Raw genomic sequence first — 24798 nt, 5'->3', positions numbered from 1 at the left:
AGCAAAGTCAGTCACACCGGCTTCTGAACACAAGGGGGAGGGGTGCGAGCTTCTACCTGCTGCTATTGCTGCTGCGTTTGTAGGGTGATCAGATAAAGTGGCGTTGCTCGACAGATTAGGCTACCTAAGCCTTGGAGGGGCACAGTCGAGCTGGTTCCAGGGCACTTGTCTCTAATAGAAAGGCGGTGGGATGGTTTTGGCGGGGGGTTGTGCGCCAGGCCAGGGCCGGAAGCTCCCCCCCCCCCGCATGGCAGAAAATTTCCCACTGGCATCGCATCGCATCGCATCGCATCCGTCGAACGCCGACCGGTTTTCAAGCTCAGACACCATCCAACTGCGCCACTGTCGAATTTGGCCTCAATTCTCAACTTTCTACCAGATACGAACCCCCTTGATCCCTCGAGCACCCAGACACCAAAGCCACCGAACCAACAATGGGGCCCAATCCGTACCTCCTCGCCGCCGACAACCCCGCGGCCCTGCTCACGCTGCTCCGTGAGAACCCCGCCATCGCCTCGGGCCAGGATGAGCACGGTTACTCGCTCGTCCACGCCGCCGCAAGCTACAACCACCTGGAACTCCTGCGCGCCCTGGTCCGGGAATTCGGAGTCAACGTCGACCTGAGGGACGAGGACGACGAGACGGCGCTGTTCGTCGTCGAGACCGTCGATGCGGCCAAGTGCCTTGTCGAGGAGCTCGGCGCTGACATAGCCACCAAGGGCGCCGACGGCATCACCGCCAGCCAGAAGATCGAGGCCGAGGCCGACTATCCTGAAGTCGCCGAGTACCTCAAGGGCGTCGAATCCCAACGGACCGCCGACGCCACTGCTGCTGCCGCCGCCGCTTCAGCTGGCACTACCGAGGGCAACGCCAAACCCATTACAACCGCCGACACCGCCGCGCCGCCCGTCGAGATGCCACCCGTCCCGGAGGGCCTCGCCGTGACGCTCGGCACTATGGACCAGGTCGACGAGGTCCCCGAAGAGGTCGATCCCGAGTTCAAGCGCCGGATAGAACAGCTGGCAGAGAGGGAGGACTTCCACACCCCCGAGGGCCAGGCCGAGCTTCGTCGTCTCGTCGAGGATGCCATTCTCGACCAGGGCTTGGGCGATGAGCGTAGCGTGCGCCAAAAGCAGGCTTAGAGGCCGAACAAGGAAAAAGAGAAGCTATTTTTTTTTAATTACTCGTCGCCTTTGATTTCCCAAAACAAGTAGTGGCCGGGAGACGCAGGCGGGCGGAGGAACGCGACCTCGGCGCTGTCGCCGGCCATGCCCTTGGAGAAGGAGGTCGCGCTGAGAAAGACCCAGGTCCGCGAGGGCAGGGCGACGAGGGCGTTGATGAGGACGCCACGCACCCACTCCGGAGTAAAGAAGCCCTGCCACGTGATCTTGCAGACTCTCGAATGTGACGGGGCGTCGCCGTCGCCGGGGACCTGGTAGCGTGAGAGGTACGGGTCGATGCTGTCTCCGGCCTCGACGCGGGGGCTCTGCAGACGGATGAGAGACAGCCACTCGTACGTCTCTGTGGCAAAGTCCTCGAGGCTGGGTCTGTCGCCGTTCTGGATGATTTCGCTGGGGACTGCCAGCGGTGCCGTTTGGACATGCATGTCGGCCACGAGGTTGGGGTTGCAGGTGTACCTAGTCGGGAAGTACTGGTCCAAGGGGTCCGGCGACGGCGCTGGACAATGTTAGAATTAGCTACTAGTAGAATAGAGCGCGCCTGGCGACGGCTTACCAGTAGTTGTCGCATTGCAGAATAACCACGTCACGGGCGTGTTGAGGACGTTTTTGCATGCGTAGAGGAGCCTGTCGAAACCCTTTTTGCCGTGAAACATGGACGGGTCTCGCAACTGGTAGCTCACAACTAAAAAGGGGCGAGGGGTCAGTACTGTACTGCGGATGGCAGTGAAGAGACACATGTCCACTCACCCCATCTCGGCTTCATGCCTCTCTTGCCCTTGACACCGTGAGGCTTCCCCACCAGGCCGGCGCGCTCGTACGTCTCTTTGTCGAGGTACATGGTGAGCAGACCCTCGCGGAGGGAGAAGACGTTTTCCACGGTTGTCCTGCCCTCGGAGAGCATGAGGACGTTGCCTGTTGGGGTCAGCCGCCGTGCAACGCTACGCCCGTGACGCGCAACCGACCTTTCTTGATGTACTCGTTGAAGAATGCCCCGTTCAGCACCTGGCCGAGAGTCATGATGACACGGTGGAACGTGGGCGCTGCGAGCTCCTCAACCAGCTTTTGGTGGACGGCTTCATAACACTCCTGAGGCAGGATGAGGTCGACCTGCAGATGTCAGTCAGAAATCGTCGCACAGCATGTATAGCATGAAAACGAACCTTGTGGTTGAACCCCTGGGCCAAGATAGGCGCCCACGGCTTGCCCTTGGTGGGCAGCTGCTTGGGCTCGACGTGGGCCATGGTGCCGTACGTGACGAAGCATTTCGGCGCCTGGTAGACGCTTGGAGCAGGGAGCGACAGCATGGCGTTTTTCTTTCACGTTGACCACGTTCTCGGCCAACACAGACTGTCGTCGCTTTCGCCGGTTGATTTTAAAGTCCAAGCCGATACGGGAAAGAGAGATAGAGAGCGAGCTCGACATGGCAAAATCGAGAAATGGCATCTGGATCCGCTAGTCGTACGCCAGCCGTTGAGAGATGTACCCGCTTTGCTGGTGCGACCCCTGCCTTGTGCCGCCTGCTGCCGCCATCGCTTCGCGCACCCGGGCGTGCGCGCATATGGCTGTGGCCCTGCGACAATGCCGCCTCTGGCAGCGCCTTAAAGCCCACACACAAACCCGCCGAGTCAGCGGGAGACGACTACGATTACGCAAGGCAAACAAACTCCTCTCATACCATCACTAGAATTGAGATGGTGAAGCTCTGAAGTCATTATAGGTTGGAAGGATTCTAATTGAGCATCGTGAGTCGAACGAGAATGAAGCCAGAGGATTGAGTGCGTGCATCTTGGCTAACACGCCAAACAGACCAAATACATACACAGCGCAAAACGAGGGGCACTTTTCGCCCACCCCGCGCTCTAAACCAGGATTTTTTCTTTATCGATTGCCCCTCCTCTCACCCCCCCGTTGCCCGAGTACACGGCTTAGCGCGGCGACGAAGACGCCGCCGACGACGACGACGACGAGGAGCCCGCGATGGAGTACCTCGTGCGCTTCTCCCAGGCCCATGAGTCCTTCCGGCTCCCGGAGCTGCAGGCTCTCGCCGACCTCGAGGGGATCGACATGAAGGTCATCGAGTACAGCCCTGATGTGAGTTTTCTTCTGTTACATACGTTTCTGGGCGGTCTTGAGTGAGCCCTGGATTTGTTCGAGCATTACAAATGGCTGCTTGAAAACGGTTGTTTTCGCATCTGTAAATCATGGAACAATCCAATCACGTTTTCTGTTGTCTTGTACTTCGAATGTCGGGTTACGGAATACCAACAAGCACTTGCTCTCTCTCACTCGCATGCTCTTCTAATGACTTTCTTTCACGAGCCTCACTCCTCACCTCTCACCCCTGACCCGTCAACCCCCTTTCCTCATCATCGCAATCGCAATTCTCACACCATCTCACAAAACAACACCGCGACAGACGACCTCCGGCCCGGCTAACACGACCACAGTCCCCCTTCTGCATAATCACCCTCCCCTCCCCCTCCGACGCCCCGCGCCTCATCGCCCGCTCCCTCCTGACCCAGTCGATCCACCGCCTCATCGCTTCGGCGCCCTCTCACGATGCCCTCCACGAGGCCGTCAAGTCCTCTCTCGACGCCCCTGGGCCCACTTCCTTCGACTGGCCCTCCGTTGCCGCAGCCCGCTTCAAATTCTCCCTCGACTCCTACCAGACCACCCGCCCGCATGCCGACTTCGTCGCCCTTATCAACAGCTTCCGCTACCTCCCCCTGCGCGGGGGCATCGACCTAAAGTCCCCCGAGCTCGAGCTCACCATCTTTGAGGACTGGGACCTCCACGGCGCCCGCCCCAAGCGCGTCCATCTCGGCCGCCACCTCGCTGCCGGCGCCCGCCACCTCGGCCTCCGCTACGACCTCAAGAAGCGCGGGTATATTAGTACTACCTCAATGGACGCTGAGCTCGCCCTCGTCACCGCCAACCTCGCCCACGCCGCCCCGGGCCGCCTCTTCTACGACCCCTTCGTCGGAACCGGCTCATTCCCCATCGCCTGCGCCCACTTCGGCGCCCTCGCCTTCGGCAGCGATATCGACGGCCGCAGTATCCGCGGCGCCGGCGGCAACCGCAGCGTCCGAGGCAACTTTGCCCAGTACGGCCTCCTCGACCGCATAGGCGAGTTCTGGACCGCCGACCTGACGAACACCCCCGTCCGGAGGAGCAGGTGGCTCGACGGCATCGTGTGCGACCCGCCCTACGGTGTGCGGGAGGGCCTGAGGGTGCTGGGGTGCCGGGACCCGGAGAAGACGCCGTGGGTCGTCGAGGCTGGGAAGCAGCGCTACAAGTGAGTCAACGACCTCCCCTCGCTCCCTCCCTTGCCGACTCGCACTGGCCTCTCGGCCTGCTAACAAGACGCACAGGTCGGGAGACTTCATCGCCCCCAAGAAGCCGTACAGCTTCCTCGCCATGCTCGACGACATCCTCCAATTCGCCTCCGACACCCTCGTCGACGGCGGCCGCCTCTCCTTCTGGATGCCCACGGCCAACGACGAGGACCAGGAGATCCCCACGCCGCAGCACCCTCGCCTCGACATCGTCATCACGTGCGTGCAGCCCTTCAACAAATGTAAGTGTTTTCTTCCTCTTCTTCTTCCTCTTCTTCCTCCTTGCGGAACTGCTGCCCCTACCTGTACCTCTGCTACCCAGGCCCGGCTGCCTTCCCCAACACTCCCTGTTCCATCATCCTGCACACGTTGCTTTCGTTGGATCCTTTCTTGCTGACCGGTCGATCTCTTTACCCACCCTCCAAAGGGTCTCGTAGACTCATCACGTACCGGCGCATCCCCGACAGCCAGGTCGACCCTGAAAGGCTGGCCGCCTATAAGCGCACCGTTGTGGAGGGAACAACAGCAGATGAACTGAATCCTTTCCGAAAGGGTTACTTCACCAAGTTCGAAAAAGAAGAACCCCAGTCATAGAAGCATAGGAGAATGGTAATCAAGAAAAAAATATACCTCCACCCAAAGCCATGTACAGCAGAATAAAGTCGGTGCCCCGTTCATTGTTGATGCTTTGCCTCCGCCTGATAAGAAATAATGTAGATGCGGTTTGAGTGCATGTATGTGTGCCACCACACGCTCGTCTCCTTCTCTCGTTCTGTACCTAGGTATCGTGATCCTCCGTGCCGTCGCCAGGCATTGAATTATCCCTACTGATACCCAAGGCGTACCAAGGCATCATCATCATTTGATATCATTTGCAAAAATAGAATAAAACCAAAAAGCCTCATGCGTCCCAACCAGGTTATACTCCGGCGCGCCGCATAATGTTTGTTATCGCGCTCGGTGCCTCTATGGCCGGCCGAGCCCCCGTCCCCTCTTCCTTCATTTCTTCCCAATGCGACCTGGTGTCAGGGTCTCATCTGAATTCCATAGCGCCAAAGCAGCCCCTATCCTCCACGTGCTTGAGCTCAAGCTGCTGAAACCTGGTGCCGGTCGTTAGCGGACAGAAGGAAGAAGAAAAATGGGAAAAAGCAAGCAGGGCCAAGAAAAGGGTTGGGGTATCTTGATGCATTGTGCGGCGGTACATACTTTTCGCTCTTTGAGTGGAAGTAGATTCCACTCACTTCCCCTTTGACCTGGTTGAAACAGATGTAGTAGAAGCCCTCGAAACTCGCGCCGGAAATGGTGCGCACCCGGTGATCGGGGACGAGGAAATGTTCCTTCCACCGCATGAAGATGTTCTCGCGTTGTGCGACGTCACGGATCACGACCGGGCCCTTGCGCGCCTGCTTTTGGAACGGGCGGAAGGCGTTGAACTTTGCCCAGTGGTTAAGGTCGATCTTGTCGGTGGCGCCCCAAGTCTCATGGTTGGTAATAAAGCTGTATTTCGTGCCGATGATCTCACCCTCGAAGTACGTTGTCAATGTGGGGTGGTCTTCGGTGAGGCCTGCACGCGCATAAGTATAGGGTTTAGCAAACGGTTACACGACGGCCGGGAAAGCTAGCTGTTCCTCACCTTGAATTCGCAGGTATCCGCAAAGAAACGATTCCCTGAGATCGACGTGCTTAATTTCAACCTGCACGTCGTACACCTGCCGTTCGGATTGTTGCGTTCCGTGGAACTTGCTTCCAGGTCGCAAAAAGGACGACGCTGTTGATGGAATGATCTAGTTGGAACGTTAATCATTGATGCAATACACCTGTGTTGCTGGATTTGCTTACCCGCATGTTGGAAAAATCCGAGCCCATCGACGGCGCCATCAGCTCCTCTTCCCACAAGTCATTGGCGTCGAACTCCACATCCTTGTTGTCGTCGTGCGTCGACGTCGGCGATAGTCTAGGGTCACGCCGTCTGGCATCGTCCCCTCGGGACGTCCTTAGCCTCTCGCCAACCAAGTGGCTCTCGTCATCGGATTCCGTATGCTTGAACGATTCCGTATCGATCGCCGGTGACGAGTGAGCGGTGTCGCCCGACTGCGGCCTCGGCGACATGGTGGTGGATCGGGAGGAGGACGCAGCAGAGGTGTGCTCATCGTCGAGAATGGCCTCTGTGCTCATGCCCCTGGCCTGTGACATCAGGCCCCTGAGGGGGTGTAAATACGGGGTCCTGAAGTCGTCTGAAATCAGGTCGCTTCGGGGGAAGGGTGATCCGTCCTCGTCCATGCGATCGTCGTGATGGGCATCCATCTCGGAAGGGCCGTGGCTTGCATCGGTCGGCGGGCGCCAGCTGCGTTGCGGGGGTATTGAGCTGCTGTCCTCAGGACATGTCGAGAAAGTATGGGATCGGGGAGGATGTGGGTTGGAAGGAGGATTGGATGAAGGCGTCGGCATGTTGGGCGAGAGGAAGTTGGAGGTCGTGTGTCGTGGAGTGCAGCGGTGGAGATGTCGGGCGATGGGGTTCGGTCGCGTCGACCGGGAACGGCTGCGGCTTTACCGCCAGCAGGGGGTGAAGAAGAGGGCCCCGCAATGATGATAACAAGGGTGGGGTGGCGAGAGTATCTTTGAGTTCAAGCAAAGAGAGTGCTGACTGGCGTTTGGGGTGACAGGCGATGTCGCGAGTTCGTCGGCGGACTCGCTTGTGTGCGATCGCGTGCTCGAGGGAAGGCTCGGTCGAGAGGTTGCGAGGAGAGGTGATTCAGACCACTTGGAGCAATGGATGACCCAAGACACCAAGTACTTACTGTATGTTTGCAAGCAGGCAGACTATAAAAGTGACAGGCCTGCCAAGCGGGGGGGACTCGAGGAAAGGTATGGTATTTATCCGTATTGGTCGGGAAAATACTACCCCGGATATCCGCAGTAGAATATGATGGCGGGAACGCAGCGGGTGGTGAGAAGTTTTGTTGATGGGAGCAAATCGAAGCCGAGGTCGAGGCCGAGGTCGAAGCCGGAATCAAAGTTGGAGTAGTTGGAAGTATAGACGGAAGGCGAGACGAAGCTCTCTGGAGTTGAGGGAATATCGAATGCAGGGCGGGATGAGTGATGTGAGGGAGGAGAAGCCGGTCGAGGCAGACTGGGTGTGGAAGATGAAATGGAAGGGTTGCCCGCAGCAGTAGCAGGAGCAGTAACGGCAGCGGTTGGAATGGTAGAGATGGCGACCAAGGAATGGAAAATGGGACCGGGGGGGGGTGTGAGGATTGAGATTGGGATTGGGGGAAAGGGAAGGGAGACGGATGCGCCCATACGTGTACAAGAGGAGCAGAGTTAGGTAACTGAGGTAGGGAGGTATGGTATAGGACGCACGGGATACATATACCTAAGGTACTACGGATACTCAAGCAGGTAATGTACTCGTCGGAAGCGTGGAACGGGGGGAATACACGTACGTACCTAAGTAGGTAGGAATGAGAGAAAATGGGGGTGACGGGGATGGTCTGGGACGAGGGACGGGGAGGCATGGGATGGGACGGGATGGACCTGTATCGCGTTTGATTGGGTTTACTCAGTCACAGGCATGGACAGACCTGATGAGTACGAGGAAGATACTTTCGGGTTCTTTACCTGAGGAAATCTTGTTGAATAGGCATGTAGGTTGTTAGGTATAGATGGATGTTGTGTAGCAAGTCTACCTACCACAAGACTATTGTCGTGTAAGTGAATTGAACATGGTGAAATGCTCGGTTGCCATTTACAACGTCCGGCGCCGTTTAGGAACAAATGCAGGACGAGTATAAGGTGAGAGTGTAAGGCGAGGACCACCTACACCATACGGAATGCTACATGAAATGGGACGTTGCGCATTGGGGGGTGCAGTCGATGGATGCATTGCAGCCGATGACGCCTGCATGCCCTCCCCACCTTCGCAATCAATCCGAAGGCAGACAGGCAGACTGACACACACACACACACACACACACACACACACACACACACACACACACATACAGCCTACTTACTGCGTACAGGGAAGGAAGGCAGAAAAGTCAAGCCAACAGCCACATCCAGCAGTGACAGATGGACAGCGACAGATAGGCCCGTGCGGACGCGGAGACACGCTTCGTTTACCGCTAGCCACGTTGGAAGGGTCCCCCCAGCATGTGCCACTTTTGCGCTGGAAAAAAAAACAAAAAAACTCGCCCGACGCACGGCGGTTTTTGCCCCCCCCCCCCCTTCTTTCTTCATTCTTCAGTCTCCTTTCCCTCAGTGCCGTCATTGCTGTCGCTTTTGGCGCCTCGATGCTGTTACACACTAATATGAAGGTTGCGCTAACTCGGCCATGCTTGTCTCGCACGCTTGCTCGCACACGGTACGCCGAGGTAATTAGCTTCTAGCTGGCAGCATTTCACTGTGGTCGCCATCTAGTGGCTTGGAGGAACAGGCTGCCGGGCCGCAAGCGTCGCAGGGACGCTGAAAACGCATCACTCATGGGGAATCCAACGGCCTCGACTCTTGTGGCGCTGGGCATCTGATTCGTTAGCCCCGCCAACTCACTCACCTTGCTCGCACGCAATCCAAGGCTCATGCTTACATTCACACATACCTAGGTATGTTCATGCTCATGCTCATGCTCCATCAATTGTCGAAACTCGTCTTAGGCCGTACTCACTGTCTGTAACAGTCACAGCCACTGTGTCTCCCACTCGCCTGTCGCGGCTGTCGATGAACACCCACCGTACCCCGTCGCACCCACCACACCCGCCATACGTCTTATAGCCCGAAGCCACACTACCTGTCACTGCCCTTCTGTGGGAGGCATTGTGTGTATGTATGTGTGTGTGTGAGTGCCCCGTAACCTGCCGCCCTCCTCTTTTCCGCCTTCTGTAATCGTATCATCTTCCCTCTTCTCGAGGGAAAACGAGGTCAAGGCTTCCCGTGGTCGGGCTTGCGGGCTCTTCCAGCGCCCGTTTCCCCCCTCTCTCTCCCCTTCAAGGCCCTCGCGGCAGCACGGAGGATTCGGTAAGGCGCCTGAAGCCATCCGCGCTTTAAGCACAGACTGGGGCCAAACTCTGTGCTCTTGCAGCCAACTGACCTTTCTTTTGCATCAAGCCCTCAGACATTGTCCAAGCACAATCCCCCCAATCCCAAAGATGGTGTTGGTATGGTAAGTTAGGTAGGTACCGAAGGTAGAGTAGGCTACCGCTGGCAGCCTAACAGTTGAGGTATAGACTACCTAGGTACTACTGAACCGCAGGTACAGCCTTACGCAGAACTTGACTCGCTGCGGCAAACCTGTAATAAGAGCTCGGGCCAACCTTTCATCCGGCCTCTTATTTTATATTAAGCTTTGTCTTGTGACAGAGCTACGTAGTGTAGTGCACCGTCCACGGCTCAGTGAGCCTCATGTGATGGAGAATAATACCTCCGCTCGCAGCTTTCCTGTCATAAGTCCGTGAGCCCCAGTGGCTTCGCATCCTTGCTGCTCGCTCTGATGTCACCGTCTGTGGCGTTTCATCGAAAGCATTCGTCGAACTGGACAGGTCACCCCTATTCCAGGCGGAAACCCGGCACCAAAGTGTCCTTACTCTGAGCCTCCAAGGGGAAAGGGGGGTCGCGCCAAATCGCCCACCGAGGCCGTTGAACGACTGACTCTTTCTTACTTTCTTGGGCCCTGCGAGCCCGGCTAGACTTTGTCGTTTGGTATCCCGCCAGCTTCGCCATGCAATGTTCCACAACACGACTCGAGTCTTCTGCTCTGGTTGCCCTGTGCCTGCGAACCGCAACAGCTTGATTCTTGAACCCTAGTGCCATCGGCCCAAAACCTGGCTGATCTAACCCGTTACCTGTGCCGGGACTCTAACGGCGGGCCGCATGTCACCTCATGGGAACTCAAAACAAAACAAGCCACTCTTCGTCTCTCGGCCTGCCAAGTAATTACTGGGGTCCGTTGTTCATCCGCCACTTAGAATCGTGACTTCAACAAGCACTCGTGCGTGTTTATGCCGGAAAGCGAAGAAGAAAAGAGAGAGAGAAATGTATCGCGTTATGTTTTCTGACAGAGACACACGACCGGAAGCCGTGCGGTGCAGTCTCGTCCAAGTCTATCTTTCATACGGGACGACCAGCAGGACTTCTGAATTGCCCGCCTGCCCGTACGTCCGTTCGCCAGCTTGTCGTCTGAGCTGAAGGGCCCAAGAACCTCCCTCCCTCCATGCATCCAACATACGACATCATGCAATTTTCTAGAAGAAAATGGAACCATTGTCGTTCCGCAGGTCGCATGCGGTGTTTCGTCACGGTCGTTCCGTGGTCCCCCTCTCGCGAGAATCGTTGGCCAGTTGTTCCGGGTATCTCCAATTTCGTCGTCGTCGCCGCCAAATCGGGTTCGCTGCTCGTTTAGATGGGCTTGATTTTGAAGTGCAGGGCGATCAAGCTGAACACCAGCGCCTTCAGATCCTGCACCAGGTAGTAGAATACTCGGAGTCCTTCAGGGTCGGCGGATTCCGTGACATCGACCAATGAACCTATCTTGGCCGTCTGCTCGTAACACGTCAGCGCGGTTCTCTGATATCACAAAGCCGTCGCCACCCACCTCGAATGAAATATGGTCGTTGCCTAGCCGGATCTCGAGCTCTTGACGCCCGTCCTTGTTCTTCTGTGGCCACTTTGAGTCGTCTTCCCTTCGTGGCGTGTCAGCGCTGCCCCTCGCGTCATCCGCCATCAGAACCGTAGCCTTACTTCATGATCTCGCTGGTCTTGATGATGCGCTTGATCTCGTCGATAACAAGAGCGCTGACGCACACTATTCTCCCGAGTCAGCCGTATACGCGTGTCATTTCGAAGTCGTTGTCGTACTCTCTTTGCGAATCAAGCTATCGTTTCGGTAGTTGGAGTTGTTCGCGTAACGCGCAACAGCGCTTCTTCCATCGCCAAGAACGCGGAAGTCGAACTCTGAGGGCCGCCATCAGTATACATTTAGATCGAGGCATCGAGCAGTGGCGGGGTCGGTGTTACCGAGGAACTCGTGTCCGAACCGTCCAGAGTGACCGGAGCTGCGTCCAGTTAGCCCATATGTTGTAAATCTAGACGCCCAATGTCCATACTAGTATCGCAGGTAGAACTGATCGGTAGGCGCCGACATTGTTGCAGCAATAGGCGTCAATGTCAATTGCGTTGTCTTGTCGCGGCTGGTAACCTTGAGATGCAAGGCTGGAGACTTGGGAGTGCCAAAAGGCGGGGCCCACCCTGCCGGGGGTACCAGTGACGGACAGCCTCTCAGCCCGCCCCGGCGGGGATCTTGGGGAGCGGGCAAGCTCCTGCCAATAGGAGAGCTCTGTTGCGAGAGATTCGAATCGGGCTGTCCGCTAGCTTTATTTAATCCGTTCCGTGCTTCAGGGTCCCCACCAAAATCACGTGTAGTCTTCGCTTAGTGACACCTGTTCGGCGACAGCCGCCCAGGGACAGATATTCACGAATGGGCCAGAGAGCGAGACCAGTTGTGAAGCCGTATATCGGAACGAATTGCTTCTCAAACAGTACAACTGGGAGACATATGTCCACTAAAGTCTCGCGCGGAACAGGACAGTCTGAACAGATGGTCTAAAGTTCGTTATTTCCCTTACACATGGTCCTTCCCCTCGAATCCACAGCAGACGTGTACCTCGAAACAGCGTGAGCTTCCCTTAGCTAACACGTATTCCGCCCCGTCCCTAGACCGTCTGATCCCCACCGCCCAGCTTCGATACATCCCACTCTTCCCCCTTGAACACTGTCCTTAACCTCACCGCGCCGGCACTTCGCCAGCAACACCACATCAACCGCCCACGATGGCATCCTTTCTGGACAATGCGTACAGCTTGGTGCACCAGGACAATGCTGCCGACGTTCCTTCCCTCTCCGATCTGCGCACGCAGCTAGAGAAGGGCACCGATGAGAGCAAAGTCGAGACAATGAAGCGCATTCTCACGATCATGCTCAACGGTGACCCGATGCCCAACCTGCTGATGCACATCATCCGATTCGTCATGCCTTCGAAACACAAGGCTCTCAAGAAGCTGCTGTACTTTTACTACGAGATCTGCCCCAAGCTCGACTCCAATGGCAAGCTGAAGCAGGAGATGATCTTGGTCTGGTTCGTGGCTGGCCCTTCGTCCCTTTGCAGCTGAAATACCCCTGCTGACACTCTGGCCTTAGCAACGGTATCAGAAACGACCTCCAACACCCCAATGAGTACATTCGTGGAAACACCCTCCGCTTCCTGTGCAAGCTTCGAGAACCCGAACTCATCGAGCCTCTCCTCTCGTCCGCGAGACAATGCCTTGAGCATCGCCATGCCTACGTCCGCAAGAACGCCGTCTTCGCCGTCTCCTCTATCTACACACACTCCGCCTCCCTCATTCCCGATGCCTCCGACCTCATTGCCACATTCCTCGAATCCGAGAACGACGCGACATGCAAGCGCAACGCTTTCGCCGCTCTGGCGTCCATCGACCACGAGAAGGCTCTGCTCTACCTGAGCACCGTATTCGAGGGCATCCCGAACGCAGAGGAGCTTCTGCAGCTCGTCGAGCTCGAGTTCATTCGCAAGGATGCCGTCCAGAACTCCCAGAACAAGGCAAGTCTCCCGCTACAAGTCTGCGCTGGGCCGCACATCTGACACGTAGCAGGCGCGGTATCTCAGACTCATTTTCGACCTTCTTGAAGCAAACACCTCCACTGTCGTATACGAAGCCGCCTCGTCATTAACTGCTCTTACCAACAACCCCGTCGCCGTCAAGGCAGCAGCCGCCAAGTTCATCGAGCTCAGCATCAAAGAGGCGGACAATAACGTCAAGCTTATCGTGCTCGATCGGGTCGACCAGCTTCGGAAAAAGAATGAAGGCATTCTGGATGACTTGGTTATGGAGATTCTCCGCGTTCTCTCCAGTCCCGACATCGATGTTCGGCGCAAGGCCTTGGATATTGCCCTCGAAATGGTGTCAAGCAAGAACATCGAGGAGGTTGTTCTGTTGCTCAAGAAGGAGCTGTCCAAGACTGTCGACCAGGAGTACGAGAAGAACACCGAGTACCGCCAACTTCTCATCCACACAATCCACCAGTGCGCCATCAAGTTCTCCGAGGTTGCAGCTAGTGTTGTAGACCTGCTCATGGACTTTATCGCCGACTTCAACAACACCTCCGCCGTCGATGTCATCAACTTTGTTAAGGAGGTCGTAGAGAAGTTCCCCAAGCTGCGCAAGCCCATCGTGCAGAGGCTCGTCGCCACCCTCAGCGAGGTGCGCGCCGGAAAGGTGTACAGAGGAATTATGTGGATCATAGGAGAATACTCCCTGGAGGAGCGCGACATCAGGGATGCGTGGAAGAGCATTCGTTCCAGCCTTGGCGAGATCCCGATCCTCGCCTCGGAACAACGGCTTCTTGACGGTGATGGTGAGGAGGAGAACAAGGAGCAGGTCAATGGCCATTCCAAGCCCACGGCACCAACCGGCTCCCGAAAGGTTCTTGCCGACGGTACCTACGCTACCGAAACAGCGCTCACCAGCCAGTCTGCTGTTGCTGCCAAGCTGGAGGCAGTCAAGGCTGCCCAGAAACCTCCCCTGCGCCAGCTCATTCTCGACGGCGACTACTACCTCGCGACGGTCCTCTCTGCTACACTCGTCAAGCTGGTCATGCGCCATGCCGAGATCTCTGCCGAGGCCGCACGCACCAATGCTCTCCGTGGTGAGGCCATGCTCATCATGATCTCCATCATCCGTGTCGGCCAGTCGCAATTTGTCAAGGCCCCCATCGACGAGGACTCGATTGACCGCATCATGTCTTGCGTGCGATCGCTGGCCGAGTTCGCCCAGAACAAGGAGCTCGAGACCGTTTACCTCGACGATACCCGCAAAGCGTTTAGGGCGATGGTCCAGGCTGAAGAGAAGAAGAAGGCTGCCAAGGAGGCCGTCGAGAAGGCCAAGACGGCCATTCAGGTTGACGACGTTGTTCAGATCCGCCAGCTCTCCAAGAAGAACGCCAGCGACGGACTGGATGACGTCGAGGTTGATTTGGAGAGGGCAACTGGCGGAGAAGCCACCGCAGAAGATCTGTCGTCTAAGCTTAGCCGCGTTGTCCAGTTGACTGGTTTCTCCGACCCCGTCTACGCCGAAGCCTACGTCAAGGTGCACCAGTTCGACATCGTCTTGGACGTGCTGCTTGTCAATCAGACAATGGAGACGCTGCAGAACCTGTCCGTCGAGTTCGCCACCCTGGGCGACCTCAAAGTCGTTGAGCGTCCGACGACACAGAATCTGGGCCCCCACGACTTCCACAACGTCCAGTGCACCATCAAGGTTTCGTCCACGGATACCGGTGTGATCTTTGGCAACGTCGTCTACGACGGCGCCCACTCCACAGATACCAACGTTGTCATCCTCAACGACCTCCACGTCGACATCATGGACTACATCCAGCCCGCGACCTGCACCGAGACGCAATTCCGTACGATGTGGACCGAGTTCGAGTGGGAGAACAAGGTCAACATCAACTCCAAGGCCAGGTCTCTCCGCGACTTCCTCGAGCAGCTAATGGCGGCAACCAACATGAACTGCCTCACCCCCGAGGCTAGCATGAAGGGCGACTGCCAGTTCCTAAGCGCCAACCTGTACGCTCGCAGTGTTTTCGGTAAGTTTCCTTGGCCAGTAGCAACAAGCACGATGCATGCTAACAATCGTAGGCGAGGATGCTCTGGCCAACTTGAGCATCGAGAAGGAGGGCGAGGACGGACCCATCACCGGCTTCGTCAGAATAAGAAGCAGATCGCAGGGCCTGGCCCTGAGCCTGGGCTCCCTCAAGGGCCTCAACAAGATCGGCTCAGCGGCGTAGAGGGTTTAAGGGTGAGGTTTGGGTGCTATATATCGAAACAGCAGCGTCGCCCCGGCTGCCTAAGGCTACGCCAGTGGGTGTAATGGGAGCTGAGGAGGTGTCATGACGGCTCCGGAACCGAAAACAAAGACACGATGCGTGGGGAAGGGGGGAACAACGGACGGCCGGCTTGGCTGGAGCGGCCGACAAGCGTTGAAATGGGAATGAAATGGGGAAAAGGGGGGGAGGTCTTGTCTGCGTTTTTCTTCCCTTGGCTTTCCCCTCCTTTCTCTTGTGTGGTTAGAGTAAAAAGTGCAGCCCGGTCAGGCGTCATGAGTAGGTAGAAATGAGATGTTCATGTTCCATTCTTGGGATTGGGCCAGGCCCGCGCGAGACTGCGATGGCATCACTTCGTTCGCTGCCCAAGCGGCTGGTCCTCCCCGACAGGGCTCATCTCTTCTCCTATACCGAAGAGGAATTTCAGGTGTGGTGAGCATTGAGCCAGACTAGTCACTAAGGAAAGGTCAAGCAAGAACCACACAACCCCCCTAACCTCCGCATCTCCTCATACACTTTGGCATACCACACAAGACACTGCGAAGGAAGCTGATTGATCATTCGTGCTGGTATCAAATTATTCGTTCTTTATATTCCCGGCCCAAGGAAACAGCCACACAGCCCGCCCATGCTATGATTCAGATAGCCGCACACCACCAGGTTTCGATCGCCAACGATCAACTATTAAACAACTACGATGGGATGGAAAAGAGGTTTATGTAAGTAAGAGGAGAAGGGGAGAGAAGAAAAAGTGGGAGAAGGGAGGCACACGCTCTCGGAACTGTGTGCTTTATAGCCAGACAAAACAGACGCACGTGCAATGGCTCGCCACATTTCATTTCATTTGATATTTGATGGTTGTCGGGCAAAGATTTCCTTGCCTCCGGTGCCTTTCCCGAACGCCAATAACCTGGAAAGAGAGAATAAGAAAAAAAGCAGAAGCGGGACACAAAGGGGTGAGAAAAGGAGAGTTCCGGACCGCGATGAAAGGGGGTATTTATCCAGACTAAGAGAGAACCAGACCAAAAGAAACTTTTTTGTGCTGACATGCCAAGCCAGTGTAAGGAGAAGGATCTGAATGGCCGTGGCGCGTGGTATGTATGTGCGTCGAGTGCTGTCTGCGCCAGGCCAGCTTCCGAGCAAGCCCGCGCGTCTCCAAATGCTCGCCTCTGTCACGTAGCGACTAACTGTGGATAAATGGCCGGCATGCCAGCAACTGGCACGCCTACTGACTGAGCCCTATGCCTGAGGATAGCCGCGAGCTAGGGGGGCTGAATACGATGCGTGTCCCGGCGGTGCGCAGCGTGACGACCAGCCAGGGCGAATACCGGGTCATTGGAGATTGTCCCCGATGATGCTATCGGTCGAAGACGAGGGCATTGACCACATGGCCCTCCTGCCAGCCCTGCTCGGTGAGCGAGAGGTTTTCCCTGAGGATCTTGCCCATGTATGCGATGCGGACTTTTTTGGTGCCGACAAGCTATACGATCTGTTAGATTATGTGTTCATGTAAGACTGGAGAGAAGACGTTTAAAGAGCCGACTTACCCCTGCCTGCTCCTGTATCTTGCGAGCAACGACTCTCACGGTGTCCGACTTGACAAAGTTGACAGTGACATCACGCGCGGTCTCGCTAAGGCGTGCTAACACTGAGAGCTGGTCTCGGGCGTCGACAACGGCCTTGCCCTTCTCCTCTCTGCGGCGGACGTTGTCGTCCTCGTCCAGCTCCTCCGTGGTCTCGTCCCCGCCGGCGAGATCGTCTTTAAGGTCCCGGGTGGAGAGCGCCTCGTCGGCGCCTTCAGTGGCGGCGTCGTCCTCGACGAGGTTGGCCGGGTCGGCAACAAGCCACTCGGCGAGGGAGTAATAGTTACCCAGCTGGTCGTAGGCGCCCTGGGCGAGGTCCCCCGTCGGCAACGTGATCTCGGCCGCGTCGAGGATGCCCTGAGCCGTAGCCAGGCCGCCGGTACCGTCAGCGGCGGCGCCCTGACTAACGGGGTCCCATAGGACCTCTAGGGCAGCGCGCAGCGACTGCCAGACCTCGGGGCGGCCGGTCACGCGAGTGTCGAAGAAGTCGGCGCGCTCGCGGTCCAGGGCGGTGCGTGTCCATGCACGGCCCTTGGAGGACCATTCGTGGCGGCGCAGGGGCTTGTTGATGTGCTTGTCGAGGGGCATGTTGGAGTGGCGGCCGCGGCGGCGGCCCGAAGAGGGGTGTGTCGCATGGGTGCCGGCAGGAGAGCGCTCGCGGGGGACGGAGGCGGCGGTGGCGGGGTTGATGGCTCGCGTGGAGCCAGTGTTGGAGGGGTGCGGGTACGCGTCGGCCTCGGAGCGAGAGATGCAGCAGCCCTATGTAAAGAATGGTTAGCCTGCGAGGTGATGGCATGTGGGTGCTCGGACAAGATGAATCTGGCTGTTTGCACTTTGGGGGCCCAGACGGAATGGTCTCCGATGGTCGTGGAACGAGGAAACAGGGGATGTTGGCGTACCATTTTGTCAGAGAGAGGCAAGTCGAGAGCACGGCGCTGGTTTTCGTAATTAAGTATCAGCAGGTCGAGATATCCCGTGCCATCGCCTGAGATAGTCCTAGAGCACAGCGGTGGCAGCAGTTGATGGGTGGGGATAGGATGGCTCGAGCTCGACCGGTGCAAGAATGACAAAACGGCGTGTTGATGACTGCGAAGAGGCGATTGAAGGTTTACAGCAGAGCGAAGAGGAGGTGAGGTAGGTGAGAACAGGAGGAGATGCGGAAATCGGACAATGGTCGTTGGGGAGATCTAGACCCTTTTGCTTGATTGACGTGCCAGTGTGTTGCTGGTTGGTCGGCAGACAGGCCTGCTCGTGTGTTGGTTTGCCGGGCACGAACGTGGGGGCGCAGCGAATGGAAGAAGAGAAGATGGTGAGCTGAGCGGCAGCTCCCAGCGTGTGCGTGCGCAGGTGCGGGTGTGTAAAGTTGAGCGAAAGGGTGAAGACTCCGGAGCGTGCGTGAGTTTACCTTGGACGAGAAGGGCAGAGAGGAGGAGGAGGAGGAGGAGAAGAAGAAGGTCGAAGAGGAGGAGGAGGAGGCGGAGGAGGGGAGAAAAGTGATAAGTAACGAGCGGACGATGTGACCGGGATGAGGTTCGGGGCGCCGGTGCTGGCTAGGTAGATAGGCTGGTGGTAGCGGTGGTAGTGACAAAAGGGAGCTGCGCCTTTACGGGTTGGCCGACTGACTTCTCTTTCGCTCAGCGCTTGCCCCCTCGTCGCACCGGGAGGAATTCAGAACTTTGGTGGTCGCAATTCCCAGGAGGCTTTTGGGTAGCAAGGGTATTAGTGGTGGTAGCGGCAGTCCTGGTGGCGGTAAGACAGTGAATTATTGCTTGTTTCCGCTCTAGTAGGTAGAGAGGCTCGCTTAGGACAAGTCGACAAGGTCTGGACCTCGACTTTCTGCCCTTTTTGTTCCTTTTGCTCAACTCTTGTGAAAACTTATAGTCTTTTCCCTCCATCTCTCTACCCTCTTCCTTTCTCTCTCTCTCTCTCTCTCTCTCTCTCTCTCTCTCTCTCTCTCTCTCTCTCTCTTTCTCTCTCTCTTTCTCTCTCTCCCTCTCACTCTTCTCTGACTCTGTCACTCTCTGACTCTCTGTCATCTTTCTGCACCCTCTCGTCTCGTTTCGCATCTCAAAGTCTAGTTTCTCCCGTGTGCAGAACAGAAGCTCTCAACCGGGACCGTTCCGTTCCACCCGGTTTCCCCATTTGCACGTGGCGCTTACTTTGTTCGAGTACTCCGCAACGCTGGAGACAATGGACTGAGACAATGCCGCAATGCAAGCAAGCCCAACCCGGCCTAACCCCAGTCAAACCCGGCCTGGCGGCACCCGTTTGCTCTTCCGCCGGCCTCGAGTCCATTCTTCTTCCTCTTCTTCTCCTCCCGTTAATTCTTTGATCCCCTAGCTTGTCGACACTAGTGCCTTGGCACGATCCACCAAGAAACAAAAAAGCCGGACTCCGACATCATGGTTCCCCAGCATTCCTCAGCTTGGCCCGCTCTCCGTCTGCGGAACGTCCCCCACCTCTATGTGCGTGCTCGGTTGGCCGGCGTCGGCGGTGTTCGACTCGGTCCAAAGAAAGGTTCTTGAAGCACCGAGCATTGGACGCCCGCATCCGATCCTGATCAATGGCCCGAGGACACACGCTTCTAGAACTCTAGATGGGCTATGGACTCAAGTCATGACGGAGGGCAAGTATCCTAACAAGATCCACAATGAAAAAGAATTATCCGTACTTTGTGACGAGAGACTGACAAACACCGCTTGTGACATGGTGTTAATTAGTAATTGGCCTGCTTCTCTAAAACCAATCCCGCCACCTCTCACCAGTGCTTGGGTTGCAGTAATCATGTCATCATCTGATGGATCATGTGTCAATGAAAACGCCCTCCTTGAATGTAACAAACTCGCCGGATTTACTTTGCCGCCCCGGAGGTCGAACCCTACATTATGCATACGACACCTTCTCACCACCTGAATCTTCCTTCTTTTCAGACGAACCCGACACACCGGCTATCCCCGGCAGCCAAGGCGATCCCCAGTAACTCTGAAGAACTGACGTTTGTGGGCTTCATTTACTCCACCGTATTAAGCCATTTCGGCACAGGATCCGGTCTTCTCTGAGCCGCTGCACCCCTGCTCTGTATCCTTCCGGGTCCAGTCTTCTCGTCTTTCATCTTATCCAACATCACACCCACTCCACGCGGTACATCAACGGTCGCGATTCCCCTCTTCAGCCGTTGCGTCTCAGAGAACAACGGTCTCTCGTTTGGGTATGGGACTCGCCTGTCCATCAATCACCACAGGAACTTGCGGCAGTTCTTGCTGTTGCATAGACACCTGACCATATCATCCTGCTTGCTCTTCTTTTTGGCGTCGTCATCCTCTTCACTGACGCCATCGACGTAGTCGAACGTCAGTTCTTCTCCTTTCGGTATGTCCCTGAGCGCAAACATGGCAATGTCGTGGATGTGCTTGTCCGCGTGGTCTCCGACGCGCGCAAAGATGCGCAGGTTCGGATCGCACGAGTGATTGATGAATCGCGTCGGGCCGGACATGAACTCGCCATCGATCTCGAGCGGCTGTCCTCGGAGGCGCACATCGGGCGAGTCTGGATCGGTGAATTTGTCGAGCGCGAAGAGGTACACGTCTTTCCGCTGCGCGATACTGGACGCAGCGCGGCGATGCTGAGCCTCCTGGGGCGTGATGATCTCCCCAATGTACTTGTCGACGAACTGGCCCTTCTTGATGTCCACCAGCGAGCGTACTCCTGTCATCCAAAAGGTCAGCCGTTAGTTGCTGCCCGTGCGGTACGCCCCAAGGGCGGCTGCTTACCCCATCCAGTCTTGTCCGTCCGGAAGATCTGCAAAGGCACCTTGCGGCCTCTCTCAACCACGCGGTTCGGGCAGTTCTCGGCGCACGCACAGCCATCGTGGCACTCGTATATGGGCCGCTTTGACTTCAGGAACTTGCTTCGCAGCAGGCCAGCTTTGGCGCCGTGCATATGGTACATGTAGACCTTTCGCCTGGTGGGCCCCTCATCGTCCGAGTCGTCATCCTGCTCCTGCAGGCACAGACAGCCCCTGTATTGACATTCCTCGGCGTCGGCACACTCGCAACCTGTGCGGAAACTATCCTCAGCGGCTTGGACTCCGGCCCCGAGTCTCGAGTTCTGCAAAAATCGAAAGGTAGAGGGGATGGTTGCGTTGTCAACCTCGTTGACTATTGTGATCGGATATTGCTTGTTTGTGGGGAACGAACGAATCTGGCACCAATGGCAGTGTTCTTTCTCTTTTTCGAGAGCCTGCGTAAGACCGAGTCAGCTTGGGATGTCTGCATTGAAGCGGCCGAGGGGGTTGCGCATTACCCTGGCCGACGTTTTGGCACCGGTCGGCTCACTGGCACCGTGGTGAAAGAAGTGGCGCTCGGTAGCCGCCTCCATGTCATCAGCTGTTCGTGGGAGAATTGAGAAGCCGTGACGGCATCATAGAGTGGGAAGGGTGTGTTTTGGTAGATGACCGCAACCTGCCCATGATGGTTCCAACTGAAGAAAGCCGCGCGGGGCAGACAGCCAAGCCGAGAAGCAAATCACTTTACGCGACGCGTCTGATGCACGGTGACGGATATCCGTCACTGCTGACTCAGCCAACTCGTGTTGGGCCGTTCGTTTTCACCCCTTCCTCCACTTCCAGACGCTGCCATTCAGGAACTCCATCCTCCGTCTCTTCTTTCGTACTAACGTTGGCAAACTGGGTCACATTGGTTGCACAATGTTCAAAAAACGAAATGAATTTTTCTTGTACAAGGTAATTGTTCATCGAAGGTAATTTATGTCGTGTTTTGGTACAATCGGGTAGCGACCACATGATTGACCCGGCTCTATCCAACCACTGATATGACTTCATCAGACTTCAGACTCACAGGTTCCTAGGCTTGTTCTTGCACTCAGGCTTGAACGTTGATCCGAGCTCTCCCCACTTGAGGTTGCTGAACGTCACGACGGGATTCGGCTCGACCTTGATAACGTTCTGCGGGAACCCCTCCGTCTCATCGCACGGCCCGGCATCGGGCGCGCCGTCAAGCCACCTCATGCCGCCGCCCTCGTCCCACCAGATGCTGAAGGCGAGTACCATGCCGCGGTCGAACGATTCGCCCATTCCTTGGTGCGCGCCCAGCTCCGTGAACCGTCGGGCGCCCGTTGCGGCGCAGAACTCGTCGTTGAGGTAGTTGACCTGCGGCAGGCCCGGGTTGTTGACGACCTGGCTGCGAACGAGGCGCCCGTCCTGGATGTACAGTCGGTGGATTTCGGTAAGAACGCCGGCCTCGTTGGCCGGGAACTGCGTGATGACGGTGAAGGGACGCGTGGTGTCCACCTTGAACTCCGGGCCGCGGCCGTAGGTCTCCGGGGTGTTGACCCTGTACGGGCTTTGGGGAAAAGGTCAACTCGATTCAGGAATCATGGTGGATTGGGGAGTGGTTGCTTACTTCCAGGCGCAGCCGTCCTTGTCGCATACCCCTTCGTACGCGCAGTCTTCGCCCTCACAAAGGTAGACGCCGGTCTGGTTGCAAGGATGAGGTGCCACGTGCGCCGCGCGAGAGTTCGATTCCCAAATGTCCTATCGCGAGCTTGTCAACAACTGTCAAGTGGCCAAACAACTCGGGCATCTTACCATCTCATTACAGCACGCCCCGTAACCCTCAATGTTGGCCTCACCATTGATAAATGGCGTCGTGTAGCACTGTGCATCGCAGTATCCTGAAGACGAGTAGCAGTCAGCTTTGTCCGAGACCAGGCAGGTATAGGCCGAGAATCTGAAGAGGCTCAATATTTACCGGTTCCATGAAAAGCTCCTCCCTTGTTAAGCGCGCTCTTCCCGCCATCGGCCTTCATTTCGGAGGTATACAAGGCGCTGTTCATGCCACAGGGGAGTTTCGAAACGTCCACATCGAAAGCGATCTCCTTGCCCGTCAGGTGCATCATTTCGTACTTCTCTTTGGACGAGTCGAGCAGATACACGCGCGGAGACACCTGGAGGCCGTTCCGGAGCAGGTACATGGTCATAGCACTGCCGTCCGTGGTGACCCCCATGCGGCTGTAGTCGTCGAGGCCCTCCTGGACGCAGTTCTCGGCGCAGGCCTCCTTGGTAGGGCACGCCGTTGCGTTGGGCGGGTTGCCCCAGGAGCCGCAGGATGCACCGTTGGCCTCCTGGTAGACGTTGTGCGCAAGGGAGTCGAGGACGATGAAGTTGCTGGCCTCGGTGCAGCCGCCGGCCTTGGTGCAACGCCACGTCTTCAGCGGCGGGTGGTTCTCGGCCGGTCCGACCTGGCGCTGGGCGGCTGCGAAGCCGAGGAAAAGGGCGGCCAGGCCCAAACGGGAGACACTTGAGGCCATGGCGACTGGCTAGTGGTCAAGGTCCTTGAGGGGAATGGTCGCTTGCAGGCCTGGGTAAGGAGAAGTAATGACGATGGCAGCAATTGACAAACAAGAGCACTTAGACTGGGACCATGAGGGAGCCCAGTCTTTATTATAACCTCACGTATTGGCAAGTCCATCTCCATGTCTGCTTCGCGTTGTTGGATGCCAACCTCTTTCCCCATTGCCGCTTCACGAGCTTCTACTAGGGAACGCGACCAAAGGGGCCCGCCCACGCTCACGATGCCACCCACGCGCGTCCCGTCCTTGGCTTGTCCTCGCTTCTTCCCGTTGAGTCGCATGGAACGTCACGCTCCGAAGCACCGCATCCATGGCAAGGGTTGGGTAGCGTTTGGCAGATTGAGCTGTGAAGCTACCGGTCGCGGGAGATCAGAGCTGGAATGGTGCCCAAGTGGAGTTATGCCGGCGTCCGTTCCGCTTCATGGCCCTCACGGCAGAACGGGCCAGGAACCCGCGCATGGGTATGCTCTTGGCGATCACCTGGATGTAGATTCGCTTCTCGTTCCAAGGCCACGCGGTTACCCCTGCATCGAGACATCACGGAGGCCACTTGGTCGTCCCGCCTAGTGTGTCGGGTGGAGGCCCGGCGATCAGCCGGTTCTGGTTCCTCACAGGAGCAACGATTGGGCGCACGCTGTATCCAGACTGGCTACCAAGGGCTGTATTGACCGAATTGTCGGAGGCGTTCCTGCGTGGGATGGAAGGGTGAATTGGGGTAGGGACAGCAAGCGGGGAAATGACAAGAGGTTAGAATTAAAGACGGCTAATACCTAGTCCATGTTCCCCAGCTCTCCGCATAAACCCATCGCAGGGGTGCATGACAAGGATCGGTGATGAGAAACGGATGTACCATGTGACTGTCCAAAAGGGCCACTCCCGGCTGCAACATTGCATAGACGGAATTGCCCCGGGGAGTTCTGAGGCAAGGTCTGCATAGTCGAGAGCAAACTAATTCAAAGCCCATGAGATTAGTTTTAGGACGAATAATTGCGACACCATGAACCCGCATGAGTCGAAACGACGGAAGCCGTCAAGTATATTGATGTCTCCAGGCCTTCGGGGCTTCGTCATATACGCCTTGGAAGCCATCTTAGATCCGGACCATGAACGCCCGACATGAGACTGGCCAATTCGGGCCAACCACACCTCAACCCCGCCGAGGGGAGCCGTCTGGCCACCGGAGAAAACGGCCACTTGTCTCCAGTCCGAATTCTTCCACCCTGTCCTCACTCTGTCTCAACTCCCAATGTTTTTAATTCATCCGCCTTTGCCCGGCTCGGCACGCACAGCACTCCCCGATGTCTCCATCTGCTCGGGGCCGGCGTCAGATCCCTGGTTAAAAAAGAGCAATGCAGTCGAGCTCTCCCTGGCACACACACAGCTTATCGGGTCATATGAAGAGATTGGTGGCGCTTTGCATATCGCTGCAAGGCACAC

At 56.8% G+C, this 24798-nt stretch overlaps 13 protein-coding genes across 13 annotated transcripts; 5 read left to right on the top strand and 8 right to left on the bottom strand.

The window, feature by feature from the left end:
• Window positions 1-434: 434 nt before the first annotated feature.
• LY79DRAFT_673969 (ankyrin repeat-containing protein) lies at window positions 435-1142 on the top strand (the record flags this gene model as incomplete). Its single annotated transcript, XM_060564238.1, has 1 exon — window positions 435-1142. One exon carries the CDS (start codon window positions 435-437, stop codon window positions 1140-1142), a length of 708 nt encoding a protein of 235 aa, XP_060408598.1.
• A 19-nt stretch (window positions 1143-1161) lies between these two features.
• LY79DRAFT_42073 (ribonuclease P 40kDa subunit) lies at window positions 1162-2639 on the bottom strand. The gene is made up of 5 exons (XM_060553155.1): window positions 2342-2639; window positions 2144-2288; window positions 1929-2093; window positions 1735-1863; window positions 1162-1677 (listed from the first exon to the last, which is right to left on the bottom strand). The coding sequence occupies exons 1-5, from the start codon at window positions 2483-2485 to the stop codon at window positions 1181-1183; spliced, it is 1080 nt and encodes a 359-aa protein (XP_060408597.1). The 5' UTR covers window positions 2486-2639; the 3' UTR covers window positions 1162-1180.
• Window positions 2640-2801: 162 nt separating this feature from the next.
• LY79DRAFT_42033 (S-adenosyl-L-methionine-dependent methyltransferase) lies at window positions 2802-5284 on the top strand. Its single transcript, XM_060553153.1, has 5 exons — window positions 2802-2923; window positions 2988-3272; window positions 3629-4476; window positions 4553-4758; window positions 4944-5284. The coding sequence occupies exons 2-5, from the start codon at window positions 3159-3161 to the stop codon at window positions 5108-5110; spliced, it is 1335 nt and encodes a 444-aa protein (XP_060408596.1). The 5' UTR covers window positions 2802-2923; window positions 2988-3158; the 3' UTR covers window positions 5111-5284.
• On the bottom strand, window positions 5141-7052 carry LY79DRAFT_41990 (vacuolar import and degradation protein). Its single transcript, XM_060553152.1, has 4 exons — window positions 6356-7052; window positions 6150-6300; window positions 5723-6080; window positions 5141-5616 (listed from the first exon to the last, which is right to left on the bottom strand). Exons 1-4 carry the CDS (start codon window positions 6962-6964, stop codon window positions 5550-5552), a joined length of 1185 nt encoding a protein of 394 aa, XP_060408595.1. The 5' UTR covers window positions 6965-7052; the 3' UTR covers window positions 5141-5549.
• LY79DRAFT_42037 (uncharacterized protein) lies at window positions 7053-8273 on the bottom strand. Its single transcript, XM_060553154.1, has one exon. It carries the CDS (start codon window positions 8029-8031, stop codon window positions 7141-7143), a length of 891 nt encoding a protein of 296 aa, XP_060408594.1. The 5' UTR covers window positions 8032-8273; the 3' UTR covers window positions 7053-7140.
• Window positions 8274-8794: 521 nt separating this feature from the next.
• Window positions 8795-9413, bottom strand: LY79DRAFT_569596 (uncharacterized protein). Its single transcript, XM_060559065.1, has one exon. The coding sequence runs from the start codon at window positions 9093-9095 to the stop codon at window positions 8916-8918; it is 180 nt and encodes a 59-aa protein (XP_060408593.1). The 5' UTR covers window positions 9096-9413; the 3' UTR covers window positions 8795-8915.
• A 1089-nt stretch (window positions 9414-10502) lies between these two features.
• LY79DRAFT_41920 (mago nashi protein) lies at window positions 10503-11811 on the bottom strand. The gene is made up of 6 exons (XM_060553151.1): window positions 11614-11811; window positions 11525-11562; window positions 11366-11461; window positions 11249-11312; window positions 11103-11190; window positions 10503-11047 (listed from the first exon to the last, which is right to left on the bottom strand). Exons 1-6 carry the CDS (start codon window positions 11649-11651, stop codon window positions 10907-10909), a joined length of 465 nt encoding a protein of 154 aa, XP_060408592.1. The 5' UTR covers window positions 11652-11811; the 3' UTR covers window positions 10503-10906.
• A 414-nt stretch (window positions 11812-12225) lies between these two features.
• LY79DRAFT_41839 (adaptin N terminal region-domain-containing protein) lies at window positions 12226-15538 on the top strand. The gene is made up of 4 exons (XM_060553150.1): window positions 12226-12641; window positions 12704-13124; window positions 13177-15172; window positions 15225-15538. The coding sequence occupies exons 1-4, from the start codon at window positions 12337-12339 to the stop codon at window positions 15371-15373; spliced, it is 2871 nt and encodes a 956-aa protein (XP_060408591.1). The 5' UTR covers window positions 12226-12336; the 3' UTR covers window positions 15374-15538.
• A 1074-nt stretch (window positions 15539-16612) lies between these two features.
• On the bottom strand, window positions 16613-18260 carry LY79DRAFT_41752 (ubiquitin domain-containing protein). The gene is made up of 3 exons (XM_060553143.1): window positions 17892-18260; window positions 16957-17751; window positions 16613-16889 (listed from the first exon to the last, which is right to left on the bottom strand). Exons 1-3 carry the CDS (start codon window positions 17892-17894, stop codon window positions 16767-16769), a joined length of 921 nt encoding a protein of 306 aa, XP_060408590.1. The 5' UTR covers window positions 17895-18260; the 3' UTR covers window positions 16613-16766.
• Window positions 18261-19257: 997 nt separating this feature from the next.
• Window positions 19258-20110, top strand: LY79DRAFT_41764 (uncharacterized protein). The gene has a single exon (XM_060553147.1). It carries the CDS (start codon window positions 19456-19458, stop codon window positions 19903-19905), a length of 450 nt encoding a protein of 149 aa, XP_060408589.1. The 5' UTR covers window positions 19258-19455; the 3' UTR covers window positions 19906-20110.
• A 114-nt stretch (window positions 20111-20224) lies between these two features.
• Window positions 20225-21369, bottom strand: LY79DRAFT_526763 (SET domain-containing protein; the record flags this gene model as incomplete). Its single annotated transcript, XM_060555868.1, has 3 exons — window positions 20225-20697; window positions 20763-21231; window positions 21295-21369. 3 exons carry the CDS (start codon window positions 21367-21369, stop codon window positions 20225-20227), a joined length of 1017 nt encoding a protein of 338 aa, XP_060408588.1.
• On the top strand, window positions 21237-21790 carry LY79DRAFT_41813 (uncharacterized protein). Its single transcript, XM_060553149.1, has one exon. It carries the CDS (start codon window positions 21459-21461, stop codon window positions 21735-21737), a length of 279 nt encoding a protein of 92 aa, XP_060408587.1. The 5' UTR covers window positions 21237-21458; the 3' UTR covers window positions 21738-21790.
• Window positions 21578-23530, bottom strand: LY79DRAFT_41748 (family 7 glycosyl hydrolase). The gene is made up of 4 exons (XM_060553142.1): window positions 22761-23530; window positions 22598-22683; window positions 22413-22543; window positions 21578-22352 (listed from the first exon to the last, which is right to left on the bottom strand). The coding sequence occupies exons 1-4, from the start codon at window positions 23317-23319 to the stop codon at window positions 21845-21847; spliced, it is 1284 nt and encodes a 427-aa protein (XP_060408586.1). The 5' UTR covers window positions 23320-23530; the 3' UTR covers window positions 21578-21844.
• Window positions 23531-24798: the final 1268 nt, after the last annotated feature.

The sequence above is a fragment of the Colletotrichum navitas genome, assembly GCF_030913465.1.
Source record: "Colletotrichum navitas strain CBS 125086 chromosome Unknown LY79scaffold_103, whole genome shotgun sequence".
Lineage (NCBI taxonomy): Eukaryota > Fungi > Ascomycota > Sordariomycetes > Glomerellales > Glomerellaceae > Colletotrichum > Colletotrichum navitas.
The sequence above is the reverse complement of the archived record's forward strand: the minus strand, read 5'-3'. Positions and strand labels throughout refer to the sequence as shown.

What these genes read in the sequence shown, in the direction of transcription:
- LY79DRAFT_41920 (XM_060553151.1), bottom strand. Translation starts at nt 11,651, where the DNA reads ATGTCGGCGCCTACCGATCAGTTCTACCTGCGATACTA. An exon ending in CAGTTCTACCTGCGATACTA is followed by an intron (nt 11,563 to 11,613) that starts GTATGGACATTG and finishes AACTGGACGCAG; the next exon opens with CTCCGGTCACTCTGGACGGT. An exon ending in GTTCGGACACGAGTTCCTCG is followed by an intron (nt 11,462 to 11,524) that starts GTAACACCGACC and finishes GGCGGCCCTCAG; the next exon opens with AGTTCGACTTCCGCGTTCTT.
- LY79DRAFT_41839 (XM_060553150.1), top strand. Translation starts at nt 12,337, where the DNA reads ATGGCATCCTTTCTGGACAATGCGTACAGCTTGGTGCACCAGGACAAT. An exon ending in CAGGAGATGATCTTGGTCTG is followed by an intron (nt 12,642 to 12,703) that starts GTTCGTGGCTGG and finishes CTCTGGCCTTAG; the next exon opens with CAACGGTATCAGAAACGACC. An exon ending in GTACGCTCGCAGTGTTTTCG is followed by an intron (nt 15,173 to 15,224) that starts GTAAGTTTCCTT and finishes TAACAATCGTAG; the next exon opens with GCGAGGATGCTCTGGCCAAC.
- LY79DRAFT_41752 (XM_060553143.1), bottom strand. An exon ending in AGATACAGGAGCAGGCAGGG is followed by an intron (nt 16,890 to 16,956) that starts GTAAGTCGGCTC and finishes CAGATCGTATAG; the next exon opens with CTTGTCGGCACCAAAAAAGT.
- LY79DRAFT_41813 (XM_060553149.1), top strand. Translation starts at nt 21,459, where the DNA reads ATGATGGTTCCAACTGAAGAAAGCCGCGCGGGGCAGACAGCCAAGCCG.
- LY79DRAFT_41748 (XM_060553142.1), bottom strand. Translation starts at nt 23,319, where the DNA reads ATGGCCTCAAGTGTCTCCCGTTTGGGCCTGGCCGCCCTTTTCCTCGGC. An exon ending in GGGCGTGCTGTAATGAGATG is followed by an intron (nt 22,544 to 22,597) that starts GTAAGATGCCCG and finishes AGCTCGCGATAG; the next exon opens with GACATTTGGGAATCGAACTC. An exon ending in AAGGACGGCTGCGCCTGGAA is followed by an intron (nt 22,353 to 22,412) that starts GTAAGCAACCAC and finishes TTTTCCCCAAAG; the next exon opens with CCCGTACAGGGTCAACACCC.
- LY79DRAFT_42033 (XM_060553153.1), top strand. Translation starts at nt 3,159, where the DNA reads ATGGAGTACCTCGTGCGCTTCTCCCAGGCCCATGAGTCCTTCCGGCTC. An exon ending in GCTGGGAAGCAGCGCTACAA is followed by an intron (nt 4,477 to 4,552) that starts GTGAGTCAACGA and finishes CAAGACGCACAG; the next exon opens with GTCGGGAGACTTCATCGCCC. An exon ending in CGTGCAGCCCTTCAACAAAT is followed by an intron (nt 4,759 to 4,943) that starts GTAAGTGTTTTC and finishes CACCCTCCAAAG; the next exon opens with GGTCTCGTAGACTCATCACG.
- LY79DRAFT_42037 (XM_060553154.1), bottom strand. Translation starts at nt 8,031, where the DNA reads ATGCCTCCCCGTCCCTCGTCCCAGACCATCCCCGTCACCCCCATTTTC.
- LY79DRAFT_569596 (XM_060559065.1), bottom strand. Translation starts at nt 9,095, where the DNA reads ATGAGCCTTGGATTGCGTGCGAGCAAGGTGAGTGAGTTGGCGGGGCTA.
- LY79DRAFT_41764 (XM_060553147.1), top strand. Translation starts at nt 19,456, where the DNA reads ATGTGCGTGCTCGGTTGGCCGGCGTCGGCGGTGTTCGACTCGGTCCAA.
- LY79DRAFT_42073 (XM_060553155.1), bottom strand. Translation starts at nt 2,485, where the DNA reads ATGCTGTCGCTCCCTGCTCCAAGCGTCTACCAGGCGCCGAAATGCTTC. An exon ending in CCCAGGGGTTCAACCACAAG is followed by an intron (nt 2,289 to 2,341) that starts GTTCGTTTTCAT and finishes TGACATCTGCAG; the next exon opens with GTCGACCTCATCCTGCCTCA. An exon ending in AGGCATGAAGCCGAGATGGG is followed by an intron (nt 1,864 to 1,928) that starts GTGAGTGGACAT and finishes GCCCCTTTTTAG; the next exon opens with TTGTGAGCTACCAGTTGCGA.
- LY79DRAFT_41990 (XM_060553152.1), bottom strand. Translation starts at nt 6,964, where the DNA reads ATGCCGACGCCTTCATCCAATCCTCCTTCCAACCCACATCCTCCCCGA. An exon ending in CGGATTTTTCCAACATGCGG is followed by an intron (nt 6,301 to 6,355) that starts GTAAGCAAATCC and finishes CGTTCCAACTAG; the next exon opens with ATCATTCCATCAACAGCGTC. An exon ending in TTCCACTCAAAGAGCGAAAA is followed by an intron (nt 5,617 to 5,722) that starts GTATGTACCGCC and finishes GACCGGCACCAG; the next exon opens with GTTTCAGCAGCTTGAGCTCA.